Genomic DNA, 17379 nt, shown 5'->3' with positions numbered 1-17379 from the left:
CAGCTGGGCGGCTAGCACGACACTCTACTCGATGAATGCTCTGAGGCGTGTGTGGTGGCAGGTGGCGCTCCTGTCGGCCTCGGGCGAAGCCAGGCTCACCCGCCAGCTGGGCGGCGAGTGCAGGACACTCTACTCGATGAATGCTCTGAGGCGTGTGTGGTCGCAGGTGGCGCTCCTGTCGGCCTCGGGCGAAGCCAGGCTCACCCGCCAGCTGGGCGGCTAGCACGACACTCTACCCGATGAATGCTCTGAGGCGTGCGTGGTCGCAGGTGGCGCTCCTGTCGGCCTCGGGCGAAGCCAGGCTCACCCGCCAGCTGGGCGGCTAGCACGACACTCTACCCGATGAATGCTCTGAGGCGTGTGTGGTCGCAGGTGGCGCTCCTGTCGGCCTCGGGCGAAGCCAGGCTCACCCGCCAGCTGGGCGGCTAGCAGGACACTCTACTCGATGAATGCTCTGAGGCGTGTGTGGTGGCAGGTGGCGCTCCTGTCGGCCTCGGGCGAAGCCAGGCTCACCCGCCAGCTGGGCGGCGAGTGCAGGATGGACCGCGACTGCTCCAGCAGGATCAAGCACAGCCGGTGCCACGAGGGTCGCTGTGGCTGCGAGCCATACTACGCGCCCTACAACAACAGCAAGTGTCTCGAGTGTGAGTATTCTAGACCTCACCCGGGGCTCTTTTCCAGTTAGCATACAGGTACCTCTCGACACCACCACTATAGCTCAAATGTGTTCTGCATGTGTGTAAACTACCGTAGATACCTAATAACAATGGTATAACAAGGTGAAATTTTAAAAGCTATCTACAATTATATTTAATTAATTGTGGCTAAAATAATGTTATCGTGCGATACTCGTAAAATTAATTGGGAATTTTTAAGGAAGTGTTTAGTTGCGATTTTTTTTTTGGTTGGATGGGGGGGGGGGGGGGGGGGGGGGAACGGGCGAGGAAGAATTTGGAATTTGTATGCTGCGTAGCTGGCGTCCACACTTGTTAAGTCTTCAGCAAGCCTCACCCCCCTCCTTTTTTTCAACACATACTTTATATAGCCTATATATTAATAAATATGTATGTAAAATTTCTCTACAAGAAACTCCAACACACCAACACGAGCTCTGCCATTGAAACACACTATCCACGCTAGTTTACGACTGAGTACTTAACGGTAATAATTACTCCTGTCCTTAAAATTATGACTAACTGTATAGGCCCTACGCGTGTAATGGTTTGTGGTTGACATTAATTACATTCGTGTACACAGAATGACAAGTCATATTTTAAGGACAGGAACAATAATTATTCTTTCTGTTTACTCTTAATTACTCAATCGAAATTTGATTTTTTTAATGTGAATTTTATTTTTGCCACAAAAAAAAATGGCGTAAGAATAACTTTTGTTTGTTTGAACTACCAGGTATGTTGCGGGAACAAAATAATTTGCACGACACATACAATTTTTACAGTAAAAAAAAACACCTGAATTTTAACTAAGCATTGCATCATATTTCTTAATAAAGAATTCAGCTACGATTGAATTTACATTCAAAATTATTTTTAAAAATTCTATAAATATTGTCAAAATAAATCAAATATATAAAAGAAAATTTTTTTTACTAGAAATAATTGTTTGAATATCTAATAAATCATTGTTGATTTAATTTTAACAAAAAAAAAATTGGTTGTCCGTAAAGTCGGTTTACGGACGATAGTTTAACGTGACGTCATAACAAAACATTGATGAAATGATTGCATACTTTTGTGAATACAATTGAATCATTTTAATTTTAAAAATAAAAGAATACATACTTGAAATTATACTAGTAATCATATTTTTGAAATGCAAGAATAATTAACCTTTAATTGCCGAAATTGTTGTTGTGATAAGCAGTGAAAACCACATTAACTTTTTCACTTCACTTTGTAAACAGCCGAGTGGAAGAGAGATAGATAGATGCGGCGCAAGCGTGCAATGAGCGTAACGGGACACAGCGTAACGGAACAATGTGCGTAACGGGACACTTATTTTCGTAAGTGCAGCCGGCATTCATCGAATTATTAGACGTTGTCACGTCAAAAAAAAAGTTTTAATATTTTCTTGCCTTAAAGAAAGTAAGCAGTGACACACTCAGAGGCAAGAGGCAGTGGGACATGCAGGCACGCAGTCCCAGGACCCGGACAGACGCACGAACCGGGTCGGCGGGAGTAACGGGGGGTCAGCAGACGCGAGAGGTCGGCCGTACCGCTGGCCTTCAGGGGAGGCGTCGTCACGCGCGTGGCCGGGCCTCGCGACAGTCGCCTCACGTCCGGCGCCGTCGTCGCCGATAAGGAGGCCGCGGCCGCTGCTCCTTCCAAACCGTCCACGCGTGCCTCTCGTGAACTCTTGCAGCGTGTCTCGTCCTTGGATCATTGTGTATTCACTCTCTCCCTCTCTTGCCAATGCACTGTTTATTATATTAGCGCTGTCCTGGTTTCCATTGATTTAATACAATTCTTTGGGCACACTTCATTGCAGTTTGGCACTGTTTTGTCGCGGAAACAATTCAAGAAAGAAACGCAGGACCACACAGCGAACAGGCGGACCCAGCGTTGAAACCAAACAGGTGTTGCTGACAACACGACGAAGACAGTAACGTCGAACACGGGAAGCCTTATTTTCACAGACGAGAGAGACAAACTTCCGATCGTGCATCTTCGGTTGTTTTTATTTTATTTTAGACAACTCATGATAACTAATGGTCAATTAGGTTAGGTAAAATACATTATAAATACTTTAAAACATTGTGGACGGTTGATTTGGTTAGGATAGCTATATTAAAGATACTGTGAAATCATGTAAACGGTTTCCTAGCCCTGGATAGCTACATATTAAAAAGTTATTTGCTAAGCAACCTTCGGGGAACTTCGGGTGTGGCTCTTTTGTCTGAGAAATGAAGGCTTCCCACGACAAAACAGTTGAAAAACTGTAATGACGTGTGTCCAAAGAATTGTATTGAATCAAAATTCCCCATTGCGTGAATCGTTTAACGAACGTAGCTATAACCTTATCATACGATGGCAAATTTTAAATCGTTTCAAATATTATTCAAAACAAATATTAACGAGAATTTTAAGAATATTTTTTTCTTGTTGTATTTCATCAAGAGCATCATCTGGTAAAATTCGACTCTAACTTTTAATAAAACGTATCTAAAGGACTGCATCTTTATTTCAACCAATTTTGACATTAAATTTACTCTAATTGACCATAGTTCATAATTAAGGGAATGTATGTATTCTTGTTAATAGTAACCGACTGCTACGGCTATTTACTCCTGGTAAATAATAATTTGTGTTTAAATGATATATTTTTTTTTTAGACACGTTATGGTCTTATAAAAACTAACAAAAAAAACTCATAGGCCTACTTATTATTATCGATCATATATAAAATGATTATTTTTCTGCTAACAAGCCGGGTGGTACAGTCTTACAATTATAGCTCACAAATTTGTAGCTGACACTTGTTGCTTACTACTAATTTTCTACCTACCACAAAAGGTAGGCATTTACAATTATAATTTTACTAATAATTCGCCTAGAAAGATGCAATGATACAGTTCTTCCCATATTGAATTAAAAAAAAAAAGAATTGGAATCATAAAAAAATTATGGTGCTGTACTTAAACAATTATAACTGTTGTCAGTATCAGAGGCGATGTTGCCAAAAAATGTTAAGGCTGGGCTAAATTCGCAACAGCATGCGCAAACACAGACGCTCGGACCCAGGTAGCAATGCTACATTGGAAAAATGCACACGCACAGCAGAACAGCACGCCCACGGTGCATAGAAAGTTTACGAACTTATAACTTTTCACTGTGCTTTGCGTCAATTTCTGTTTGTGGCCAATCAGCGAACACTAAGTCAGAGGCATGGAAAAACTGACGGTTGTTCTGATAAGTGCACAGCAATTTGTCGCGACGATTTCCGTTCGCGACCATCAGCATGGGCCAGGAAGAATTTTCAGTAGGGTCTATCCTACAAAAATAAAAATGCAGCTGCAAAACATGACTTTAAATAATTTAGAAATGGACCTTGGAATATTTACAAATGTATGGTCTCCGACAGTGAACTTTGAAAATTTCAAGCAAATTGAATGAAAGATGTATTAAACACATGAATTTAATTAAGTATTTAAGAAAACATAAATACTCCCCACAAAAATTAAATTAAAAAAAAAAAGGTTCGAAAGGTGCTATTGCAAATAAAATAAAGCAAAAAAAATTATCATGTTTCTTTATTTAAAAACTAAAGCTCTTAATATGAATTTACATATTATATAAAGTATTTAAATAATTATTCATCGCTTGCAGACTCTTTTTTGCTACTGAAAATACAAATGAACAAATATAGTAAAATCCAGATAAATGGGAACAGTACCTTAGTAGCTGGGCTACTGCAGCGCCGCCTGGTGTTGACCCGGCATGGGGGACCGGCGTGTTGCAGCCACGCTGCTGGGGTTCGACTGTCTGGTGCCGGAGCAGTGCTCGCTGAAGGTAGCGCACAGCAGCTGCAGCCGCGGCGTGTGTCGCTGCGAGTCGGGCTACCTGCAGTTCCGCCGGCACACCTGCCTCAGCCGTGAGTAACCCAACCCCCTCCCCCTGGCCCAATGCTCGGGCGAGTTGTTGCACCTGCTCGCTGCCCTCTCGCGATTCTACACTTCTTTGGCCAAAGGTTTTCCATTGGCTCGGAGTCCATCAGACAAACTGCGAACCAAAATAAAATTGGTTGACTGAAAAGTCGGTTTACGGACGATATATTTTAACGTGACGTCATAACAAAACATTGAGGAAATGATTGCATACTTTTATGAATAAAATTGAATCATTTTTATTTTCATAATAGAAGAATAAATACTTGAAATTATACTAGTAATCAGATTTTTAAAATGCAAGAATAATTAACCTTTATTGCCGAACTTGTTGTTGTAATAAGCAACGAAAACCACATTAACTTTTCACTTCACTTTATAAACAGTCGAGTGGAAGAGAGATATAGATGCGGCGCAAGCGTACGTTGTCACGTCAAAAAAAAAGTTACGTGTTTTTGGATTCTAAAACAACGCGATTTCTTTCCGGTATCTAACCATAACAACTGTGTTTCATCATTTGGCTTATTTACATCGGCTTAACCACGTGTCTGTTGAAGCCACTCTGGTTATCAAATTGGTGGGGACCTAAAAAAATTCGCTGATTCATTTCGTGATGGAATAATATTGGCCAATGGGAAACCCTCGATTAGAGAATTACCGGATCACAGGCTGTCCAGTTGACACTTCTTACCAGTCGGCAGCCAATGAACAGGTGACATTTGTCTGAGTTTACCAAGGATTGTGGAGGCCATCCTTGATGTCCATTGAAGACATGAATTTTTCCGGTCGCACGCAATTGGTCACCAAATCTAACTGTTAAGATTTTAATGCTAGAAGTTATTTTTAATTAGCTTAAAGGATGAATTGTAAGAAATACCATCGTGAAATGGATATTGTTAAACATCAGTAAGGAATTAAGATTTGAAACCCATTATTTGGGAAGCCACCATACATTAATTCCACTATTCCAAATATTTTTTAATTCAACTCAGATAGTAAATAAATATAATATTTTTTGCAGACATTTCATTTATAATACATCGCAAGTGGGGTAGTACGCAAAAATTACCAGTTTTTAAGTAATTGACGATATGCATGTATGTATCCTTCAATACAAATAATTCAGTTCATTTGCCCTCCAACATTTTTGTGTTCTAACACTACGATATTCAAGTAATATATCTCTGCCAGGTTAGTAACCCCCCTCCCCCCGCCCGGGACACAAGCCCCGTCTGCCTCCGTCTAGTCACGTCCCTGCGTCTGATCGTTTATTAGACTGCATTAAGGTGTACCCCATCTAGCGGTCGCCTGCAAGAAAATTTGTTACCCTATTTTGCCGGGCCATTTTCAGCGCGTTTTCTTCCGCACTGAATGGCTATGACTGGTAGACGAACAGTAGAAATGCGCCTGAAATAAACCCACAGACAATGCTACAAAGTTTTAACCCACAGTTGGTCTGGAAATCTTTCTCGAAAAGTAGATGACCCTACTTATTACAGCCAAATATGGTTTAGCTATCAATATAGGAGAGGGGGAATGAGGTTGTTCTCATTTTGATTTCAATCATTAACAGGTCAATATTTCACACGCCCACTCCCTGACTTCTTGCCTCCGAGGGCTTAATGTCTCGTTCGTAGCCAGGTCGTTACAGAACAGACCATTTCAACGACATACATAGTGCAAAGGAAACTAGCCATGAACGGGCTTCGGTACATCCCAGCGTTCGCCGGAGTGGATCCAAGAAACCATGGAAAACAGAAATCATACTGACCTGACAGGCATTCAAACCTTGGCCCTCCCTTCATTTGTTTAGAATACACAGTAACCCGTACCGCACGTAGCACTTAGTGAGGGGGGCGCGGAAGACTACCATACTGGAAAAGGGGGAAAAGTACCATAACGGAAAAGTGCCATTACTTAAAAAAGGATAAAGGGGAATTCTGCCAGAATTTCTTATACATTCTACGGAATGAGGAAAACGGCCTTACTCGTAAATTCTTAATGTAACTAGCTTCATAGAATTAACATTTTTCCACACTAGAATAGTTAAAATAATTGTAGATCATTATTTAATGAGTGCAAATCCAACGCAAATATTCTTATGTAATGTTTTCATTTTTAATACTCATATTAAAAAAATTATTTACAGTCTCCAAAATGTATTTTTAAGTTGCTGAAATGCGAGGAAAATATTTTTGTGTAGTGTAGAAGGCACGGGTCAAGCAGCGCAGGCGCTCTAGCGGAGACATAGGCTCGTACATCGAATGTTGGTGTGCTTTGCACAGGCTTGCAGACTTTCAAAAATAAACTCTGCTTAAATTTAAGTATTTTTTTATATTAGGAAATAAAAATATTACTATGCGTAGCATATAATTCTGCTTCATTAAAACTGTCACATCAAGTTGAAATTCAGGATTTTGTGCCTTATAGCACCTATAAACGAATTATGACCAAATAACAACAAAAAACACATCAACACAAGACAACCATTGATACATATCAATAACTTTGCGACAAAACACGAAACAACACAACACACATATAGATAAAGTTTATGTTAACTAATTGGTTACTTTAGTTTTTACAAAAAATATTAAACAGAACTTAAAATGGTGTATACAAAATAAATATGAAGATTACAAAAGTTTAAAATAACTTTTTGCTTAAGTTTTCTACCAATGAATGTTTCTAGATTATTCAAAAAGAGTTATAATTTTTTATACATTTTATAGTTACTAATGGTATTAAAAGTGTTACTAATCCTGTAATTACAAGTTGTAATTCTTAATACAAACCGAGATATTATGTCTGAACCAACAAAAATGGTAATAAAATGTATATAATAAAAAGTGCATCACTGATTGAACGTCTTATAAATAGAAAAAATGTATAGGAATGTAGCATATTCAAAATAATTTAAATGCCTGAAATTTTTAAATATTAATTTAAGAACTTTTTTCTATTAAAATTAGTTGATGCAGAGAAAGTTATGAATTTAATAAGACCTAAAGATCTTCATGTTGGTGAAAAAGAGCTTGGCATCCAATATAACTCGAAGGTCTTAAAAAAGGACACTACGTTTAATGTCATTACTTACTATGTGATAATTCTGATTAATTGAATTATTTTTTTTACTAAAGGTTATACAATAAATGCTATCGTAATTAATAAACTTTTGTTAACTTGAAAATCAGATCTGGACATATTTCCCAATTACATTTTTTTACATCACTATCTTTTTTTGATCAATTCTGATTACAGTTGGAATATCATTTATTCAATATTAAATAGTAGTTGAGATAAACTACTACTTTGCGGAACATCTAATACCACGAAATTGCATTTGAAAATTTGACTGAAAAGCGTGTATTTGTAAGATAATTAAAACACACACGCGTTGCTTGACGACGCCTCAAATTGATAGTTTTCAATCAGGATCGTCTTTAACACACACACGTATGTAGGTATATGTGTGTGTACCAGTATAACATCCAGATATAAATAAAATATATTTATTTCAACATTTGATTCTTTCCTACACAATCTTATGATTTAAAAATTATTTTTTAGAAATAATATTTCTAGGAATAATATTCATGTGCCTTTAAATATTTTTTGTCGAAAAATTCTAAAATACTACATAACAATGGTATTGGTCAATAGTTTGTGACTAAAATTTAACTGTCAATAATAATTTAGAAAATATATACCGATAAATGGTTTAACATACAATCGGTATACACACTTAATTAAAATATTTTATGTATAAAAGCAAAACAAAAATTTAATGTATTAAATATTTGTTTGAACTTTATTTATAACATGGTGGAATTATAATAGCTACAGATACTAAAACTAATACGCTACAAAACTAATATATATATATATATATATATATATATATATATATATATATATATATATTTGCAAAACTCCGTTCCCCCGGAGAAACCCCCGGAATGGCCACCGCATGGGGAGCCCAAGAAAAGAAACGGGCTCCCCATTTGGAAGCCACCTGGAAGGTTTTTTTCTGTTCCACCCACCGTTTCTTTGGTAGCCTGACTTGTTACAAGGGATTGTATTCCTATCAGAGAAAATGCCACCAATTTGTCTGGGCAATCCGCCTTGGAGGAGCCGGGGTGCGAACCCGGGTCCTACAAGTCACAAGGCAGGCGCTCTACCCCAGAACCAGAGTAGTAGAGCGGATACTTGCAGTCTTCTTAACTTAGACATGATGTTATTCCACGAGTTAACAGTAGTTTCGTGTGTCAATAAAACGTGCAGTACGTGCAGTAAAATATAACCTCGGTAACGAACAAATTTATTTATGTATTCTTATGTTCTTCGTTCAACATGAATTGTGAATTTCATAACAATGAAATATAATTTGTATAACTAGTCTGGCAATTTTTTAGTTGATTTCCTGCAAACAAACTTACAGTCCCACTATACAATAATTATATTATATAGACTAGTACAAAAATATGTAACAGCTTGCACTGCCGATAGTTAAGTTATTTTGAAATAGATTTTAAAAGAGTGTCTTTCGTTAAAATATGTGTGTTCTTACAAGCATAAAGTTATTTTATAAACATTTATTTGGTTTTAAAGCCACAGAAAAGTTAACTTTTTATATCACTTATGGCTTTTTTTTATTTTACCGTGCTTAATATGCGCAGCTAATATTGGAAAGCTATTCGAACAACTGTTTGCAAATAAGCGTTATCAGAATTTTAAATTAATTACTAAATCTATGATAGTGTTGGGGATGTCAAATTAAAAGATACATTTTCATAGTGAAATCGCCGGAATTTCAGGTAATGATAGTACTGACCTTAAATCGATCAGTTTGCGAAGTCTAAGAATTTAGATGATACTAGTTTTGTACGATTTGCTTACTTATTTAGAAATATTCACATTATTTGAATACAACTATATTTTATTGGAACTTGCAGTACTCCTGAGTACAGAATTCTTGGTAATAGCTTACTTCATGGTTAAGAAGGACCATAAATCAGAGTAAATGTTTTATTTCATACAATGAAACCCTAACAATCTTAATGAAATCATCGGGATTATTAAACATAAACTTATTTGAGTACACAACAACAGAAAGTTTATTTTTTTAATATTTGTGCACATCGCCGTGACATCGCTATTTAATTATTTGTAATTTATTTGTAACAAAACTTGGAATACTGTGTTTTAAATATTTTGGTTGTGCAATATTTCTACAAGTAATAGTATAAAACATGTATTATGTTTCAACTGTTACAGTATCAAAAGTTCATTTAATGGTTCTGTATGATTATTCCGTCCAAGAGATTTCACTTTTATTTTAATTTTGTTGTTTTCAATTATTATGTTCGAACCTATCCTTCATTTTAACAACTTAAGTAGATATAATAATTTACTATGAAATTAAATACTCCATACATACTACGCGGAATTCTTTCATTATGGTAGTTTTCCAGCATGGCAGTCTTCAGTCGCCCCCGTCAAAACAGGAGGAATAGTTCCATAATGGAAAACTACCACATTTATTTAAAAATCGTGTTTATAGGTATACAATGCTGCTTCCTATAAACAATTTTTAGAAACATTTGTTTATACTAACGCGCGATCTGTTGAGTTGATTTATGACGAATTACAGAAAATCACAGCCTAAGTGCTATATGTAGTCTTTTAAGTTAACCTAAGAAACAGCTAGAGGGGTAACAGTGCTACCTAGCGACGTATTCTATACGTTACTTCAAGAGCAGTGCTGCTGTACTCATTGCATGAAGTATATAAGAAAATATGACAGAATTCCGTGTCATTGTGGCAGTTTTCCGTTATGGTACTTTCCCCCCTTTTTCGAAGTGGCCAGGCGGAATTCTGTCATTATGGTAGTTTTCCATTATGGCAGTCTTCCGTCGCCCCTTAGTGAGTGATTTGCTGGATTATGACTTTTTTTATTTGAGAAACCAGAACCCTTGATACTAGTTCCTTCTGTTAAGAGAAATAAATCCTCCCAAGAAGTTAAATAATTTATTAATCACTGCAGTCATGTAAAATAAGGAAAAAAATTTGCTTTCTGTACATTCCTTACGTTAATCGGGCATAGTTACCGTAGTTCGTTGCTATCGGCTTAAAGAAGCACCCACACGTGACCGGGTCGCGTCGTTGCAGCGGCGAGCCCCGGAGACGTGTGCTACAGCGACACCCACTGCCGCCTGTGGGACGGCGACACGCACTGCCACTTCCTCATACCCAAGCTGTTCGGCCGGTGCCAGTGCAACGCGGCGCTGCGCCAGGAGGGCAAGGCCTGCGTTCCCGACTCCGGGCCGTACGACCCGCAGAGGCTGCCCTCCTCCCCCGCCGCGGCCCCTTCCACCGGCGGCACCACCCCGGAGCTCTTCCAGCCGCACCACCCCTCGACGGCGGCGTCCGCCCTGCACGTGGTGCCCGGCCCCACCGGCCCCCTGGTCCCCGACACCACTCCCGGGGCACCTGCGCCTTCCTCTCCGAGTCCGCGACCCGAGGACAGCGAGGAGCCGGTGGTGATACAGCTGCCCGGCATGGCCGACCCGGTGCCGGCGTGGCTCACCACCCAGAGCCCCTGGACGACGGTCGCGGCTGAAGAAGACGCTCCCTCCTCGGAGCAGCTGGACCCCGAGACCACGACGCTGCCGCCGGACCGGATGGTACAGTCCGACCCCATGGAGTTCCAGCCCACGTGGAACGTCGAGGTCACGACGGACGCGGACGAGACGACGACGACGACGACGACGACGACGACGTCGCTGGAGTTCGAGTCGACGTCGGGGACGAACCTCGCGTCCGGCGAAGAGCTGGTGGCGACGACAGCGGAGACGGAGCAGTCCTACGTGCAATCCACCCCAACAATGGACCTCACAGGTGATCCTTCTATCCCTTCTGCGAATATAATGGCCTGAATCGGTGGTTCGTTATCATAACGTTATTTTTTATAGTTAATTAAAAAACGTTTTAACCCCAAAAAAACATTTACCACCAATATACCATATGTATAACCCTAACAAACGCTTTTCTCCAACAAAAGCAAGTGTTAAATGTCAAGTGCGTATTTAAAACAGGGTTAATTATTTTAAAAATTAATTGTTGCGATCCATTTATTCTATTTTATTAGCTTTAAATTAAAATCTCGAATAAAAACCGTTAAAATGTTATGACTACTTATTGACCTTTAAATTATGACTGTAAACAAAACGAACGTTGACTTAGTTGAATTAAAGAGGAGTACTGTATCACAAATACATAGTTCTTTAAAATATGTATAGTTCTTTAAAAATATATATATAAATATTAAATAACTAACCTTTTTTTAAAGATCAAATATATAACACACGAATCTTCTTTATTAATATACGCACTTGACATTCAATACATACTTTCTTATGGGAAAAATGTGTTTGCTAGGGTTATAAATTCTCTACGTTCTCAGTGTTGTGCTGTCCACAATACCTGTTTCTTTTCATCGTTGTGTTTTTATGTTTGCTGTGTTGTCCAAGTTTGTTCTCTGTCTGCATTTACTGTTTGAGGCCTTACTTAAGGCGCTCGAGTTTAAAGTCGGGAGCCGCAGAAGGGTGTACCAACTAAATGCAGTGAGAAGTACGGTCCCTAGGCAAAAAAGAATGACCTGGATAATAATTGAAAACATCACTGCCTGTTTACTATTTAATATTCCTGCTTGGCATCGGCTTGGTACATTAAAATACAGAACCATTTACACAAATCTACCGAAGATCTAGATCTCGCATTAAAGAAAAGGACATCTAATGTAATCACATATTATAAACACTATATTACGGGTAATTTTACAAATATTTATAAAGGATAAGTTTTTCCCTAACAGGTCCGTTGATTACACTCCTGGATGACGTAATTGTCTATAAATGTTATTTAGGCACAATTCCGAATATTCTGGTCTAACCGGACTCTCGTTTCGACGTAATTATGCGAGTCTCACATCCCGCACCACAGCAACGTGATAAGTCTGGCTTGCAGTTTACGTAAATTCTCACGTAGCGTAAAAGAGAGAAGTAGAGTTTATTTCGCCCAATTACGATTCAAGAAACTAGCAAGATAATGAATTTGAGTTTATGATCAGTCAAGTCTCTCTGCTCATAGTTTTTCCTTGAAAAACCAACCCGGTGTCCGGCTGTTAATAGCGGTTGCGTCGAGGCTTACTTGTAGTAGCGCAGCATGGTGGACGATAACCCGGGCTGGGCACTGGTCGATGCGTAGGTGAATGGAACAGCCTTTTCCATTTTAGCAGCGGCGCAACACGCCTGCACCCGACGAGCCGAAGTCGACTCCACCAGCCGCCAGCACCGTCTCCACGCTCGCCAGCCGCAGACCGTCGCAGGTTAACGCGTCACCATGACGTCATAAGGCTTCGCGCGCCGCGCGGTGTTGGCTCGCGGAAACACACACAAGCGCAGCGCCGTGAATGTCCGTAATGCTTATGTTTTAATCAATCTTCAGGACGAAAATGAACCAAGTGCCAAACATATGATATAATTAATTACCAAATTAAAAGGAGGCGTGGCAAACGCCTCAATATCCCCCCCTTAAAAAAAAACTAAATTAACACCAAAAACCAAAGAAATTTAGGTAGCTTCGAGCCACTATAAGGCGAGAAAACGGGGAAGCACTCAAAACACGCCATTCAAATAACCGACCTCAAAGAAAATCAAGAAGAAAAAAGCACACAGTGAGAAAAAAACACGCGAAGAAAAACACATGAGAGAGACAAAAAAAAACAATGATTAAGACCAAACAATGCTTTGTGCCACTTTCCCGTTTACTCGTTAACATACAACAACATACTTCAAAAAAAAATCTCTATTCACATGACTAAAAAGGGCAAAAACAATCATTTACTTTGATCGGGTGTGAACCTCTTAAGATGACTAATATGCGCCTTACGTGTCTCAAAACTTTTGTCCACACGCTGCAAAAGAACGGTTACTCCCCCTAAATGCCTTATCACCTTGTAAGGCCCCTGGTAAGAAAACTCTAATTTAGCGGTTTTGTGCAGCGCTTTGTTACTGATGGGAAAACTTTTGCAGAGCACCCAGTCTCCCACCTTAAAAGGATTTTCCAAGCGCCCCTTATTATATTGTTTCGCAACCTTATTCTGAGCGTTCTGGAGATTTTTTATAGCTTCTACCCATTTACTTTCTAATAAACGTGGACTACTGATCGCCCATAATTCCTCTCCTATACCCCAAACATTTAAAAGAGGGTGTGGTATTTTCCGCCCCAGAAATAATTCGGCGGGAGTGAAATGAGTGGCGTCATGTTTAGCCATGTTAAATCCTAAACTCAGCATATCCAAATTTTCATCCCACTGGCGATGGTCTTGATGATGATAAATAGTAAGTGCAATCTTGATATTTTTATTCACTCTTTCTACCAGGTTTGGGCAAGGATAATGCGGGCTGGTGTTAATGTGGCAAATTCCCCAACGAAAACACATGTTCCCAAATATTTGACTATTGAAATAGGCCGCATTGTCAGAAACCACATTCTCAGGTGCTCCAAAAATTTGCCATATTCTTTGCGTAAGAGCCTTGACAATTCTCGCCGCTTTCATGTCAGATAAAGGTAAAAAAAAATTAAATTTAGTGAAACCATCCACAATAATCAAAAGACAATTATTTCCCTCTCGAGATCGAGGCAAAGGACCAAAAATATCTATGAAAACCTTCTCCCAGGGACGCGTGGGCAGAGAAACGGAGTATTTACCCAATTTCGAATTTACGGTTTGTTTACTTAACAGGCAACTTTCACACGTGTTAACATGATTTTGCACATCTCTTTTCATATCCGCCCAATAGACTTCATCTCTCAATTTATGATATGTCTTGTCCACTCCTCCATGACCCCCAAACGCACTATCGTGATAATATTTTAGCACCATAGGCCGTAAGAGCTTAGGAATATAAAGTCTTTTCTCTTTCCCACTTTGTTGATAATATAATCTATGCTTCACTAACACGAAATTCTTATTTTTGCCCTGCAGTAAATCCCGCATTATATTTTGCCCTTCCAAATCTTGTTCTAACACCTCCTCTACTTTGTTGAATAGTTCTGGCTCCACAGTAAAACGCCCACACCTGATTACTTCACTCTCGTCTTCCAAATCCTCTTCACCGCCTTCCTCCTCAAACATCCGCGAAAGGGCATCCGCGACCACATTGTCCTTTCCCTTTACATGAATTATTTTGAACCTAAACCTAGTGAGCCTCATTACCCACCGCCCTATTTTCCCTAGTTGTCTCGGATGCGAAAACAACCAGGTCAAAGCCTGATTATCCGTGTAAAGGTCAAATTCGTCATGCTCTAGATAAGTGTCAAAACGTTCCAAAGCATACACGCAAGCAAGGGCTTCCTTTTCATATGTGCTATAACCTTTTTCATGTCTATTAAGTGTTCTTCCAGCAAACATAATGGGTTGTAGACCCTTGCCAAAATCTTGCAAGAGAACCGCGCCTAACGCGACACTCGAAGCGTCAACCTGCACTACAAATCGCCTCTGGAAATCTGGTAACGCTAACACCGGTGGGTGGGAAATGGCTTTTTTCAAACCGAGAAAAGCGGCCTCCTCTACCTCACCCCAATTAAAAATAACCCCTTTTTTTCTTAAATTATTTAAAGGGTAGCACAAATCCGCATAGTTCTCAATAAAGCGGCTAAAATAGCCCATCATGCCCAAAAATCTCATGATGCCTTTTACATTACGAGGTCTCGCGAAATTTACAATGGCCTCAATTTTGTCAGGGTCCATTACAATTTTTCCTTCCCCAACAATGAAACCCAGGAACCGAATTTTCTTTCTGGCCCAACAAACTTTTTCAGGATTGACTGTTAACCCTGCACCTCGTAATTTTTGCAAAACCCCTTCCACATGTTCCAAGTGTTCCTCGAAAGAATTAGAAAATATACAAATGTCATCCAGAAAACTAATGACATTTTTAAATTGATATTCTTTCAGAATGTAAGATAAGATACGCGATAAGCATTGTGAGCCAAAATTTACCCCGAAAGGCACTCTTTTCCATTGGTACTGTCCCCACGGGGTAACAAAAGCCGTGAACTTCTTGCTACTCTCCTCCAACATGCATTGGTGAAAAGCAGCATTAAGGTCTAACACCGTAAAATATTTCGCTTGCCCCAAATATTGCAGCACAGTTTCCACCTTGGGCAGCGGGAAACCATCTAGTTTTATGCGATCATTCAAGATTCGGTAGTCCAAGACTAAGCGATACTTCCCCGGTGTTTTTTTTTTTACTAAAAAGGCGGGTGAAGCGTACTCTGAACTCGCTTCTTCTATAACATTTTGCTTAAGTAAATCATCTATGATTTCCCGAAAAACTAGCATTTTGGGAGGAGCACATTGATAGGGCACACACCTCACCGGACGTTGATCAATTAATTCAATCCGGTACGGCATCAATTCACATTTTCCCACCTTTTCCGTAATTACATCGGGATAACGAAAACAAATATCCCTGATTTCGTCCTTCTGTTTTTCTGTTAAGTGTTCCTCCACCCCCTTTAAACCTCCGCAACAAACTTCAAATTTATTCTTGGGGTGCCTCAAGACTAATTTTGACTTTTTTATCAAACGCGAAGCATAACCTCCTATTCTTACAATCCACTATAGCTCCCGTGCCCTTTAAGAAATCCCATCCCAAAATCAATTCTTCGAGTAGTCCAGGCATTACCCAAAAATCACGTGTCCAGGCAAAATTTCCTATTTTAAAGTGCAAACGTACTTTCAAGGAGATTTTCCGGCTTTTCCCGTCAGCCAAATGTACCTCAAACCCTGGCTCCGTTTTTAAATTTTTTTTTAGTTCGGGATGTCTCGTTATTAACCTACTCAAAAACGCCTGCTGTACAAATGAATTGCTAGCCCCGGTATCAATTAAACCCGAGACTATCTCCTCATAAAAACTTACCCTGACACACATATTACTTCTAGCTTTCAATACCGCCAGACGATGCTTATTTTCAAAACGAAACCAGCTAACCCTTTTTTTTTGTAAACAATTGCGAGACAAATGCCCCCACTTGCCACAAAACCCACACACTCGTCTAACTTTATTCCCCTGACCTTTACTCTGCTTCTTCTCTGCGCATTTAGCGATGAGATGGCTCTCACTGCCACATGCATAGCACTTCTTTCTAATTTTATATTTATTACTTTGATCATATGCTGAAATTTCGGACTTTACACCCACCTTATCAACTTCACTGCACCTATCCACTCTCGTGACATTCAAGTCCGCTTCCCCATTTATCCCCACGCTACTTTCACCCTCTTTTAAAATGTTTGATTTTTCCTCCTCTTCGCATAAATCGGAAACCCAACACACATTATCCACCTCCACCGCCCAATTACTAATATCGAACAAGTTGGTGGGCCTCTCCACAAAGCTACACTCCCTCCTAATGTGGGGATGCAAGTTTTCTAAGACTAACCGTATCCACTCCATTTCCCTCATTTGGACATTAAGGGCCGAACCATGGTCCAAAATGTCATGTACATAACTCAAAGTTTTTTCCCCTTTTCTTTGAAAACGACGGGTTTTCTCTATTATAAGTTCCTCTCTAACTCTACAAGGACATAAATTTTCCCATAACGCCTCCTTGCAATCAACCCAGGACATATGACTCTTATAACGCGCAATGAGTATATCGTAAGCTAAGCCTGTGCAACGCGA

At 39.6% G+C, this 17379-nt stretch overlaps 1 protein-coding gene across 1 annotated transcript in view; it reads left to right on the top strand.

The window, feature by feature from the left end:
* The first annotated feature begins 445 nt into the window (after positions 1-445).
* Positions 446-17379, top strand: part of LOC134533421 (uncharacterized) — a 30755-nt gene continuing 13821 nt past the window's right edge. Inside the window, exons 1-3 of the mRNA XM_063370942.1 lie at positions 446-644; positions 4480-4611; positions 10796-11524. Of these exons, the coding sequence (XP_063227012.1) occupies positions 446-644; positions 4480-4611; positions 10796-11524 (1060 nt within the window). The remainder of the gene's footprint in view (positions 645-4479; positions 4612-10795; positions 11525-17379) is intronic.

This window comes from Bacillus rossius, chromosome 6, assembly GCF_032445375.1.
Source record: "Bacillus rossius redtenbacheri isolate Brsri chromosome 6, Brsri_v3, whole genome shotgun sequence".
NCBI classification, from domain to species: domain Eukaryota; kingdom Metazoa; phylum Arthropoda; class Insecta; order Phasmatodea; family Bacillidae; genus Bacillus; species Bacillus rossius.
Note: the sequence above shows the minus strand (reverse complement) of the source record. Positions and strands in the feature narration are given on the sequence as shown.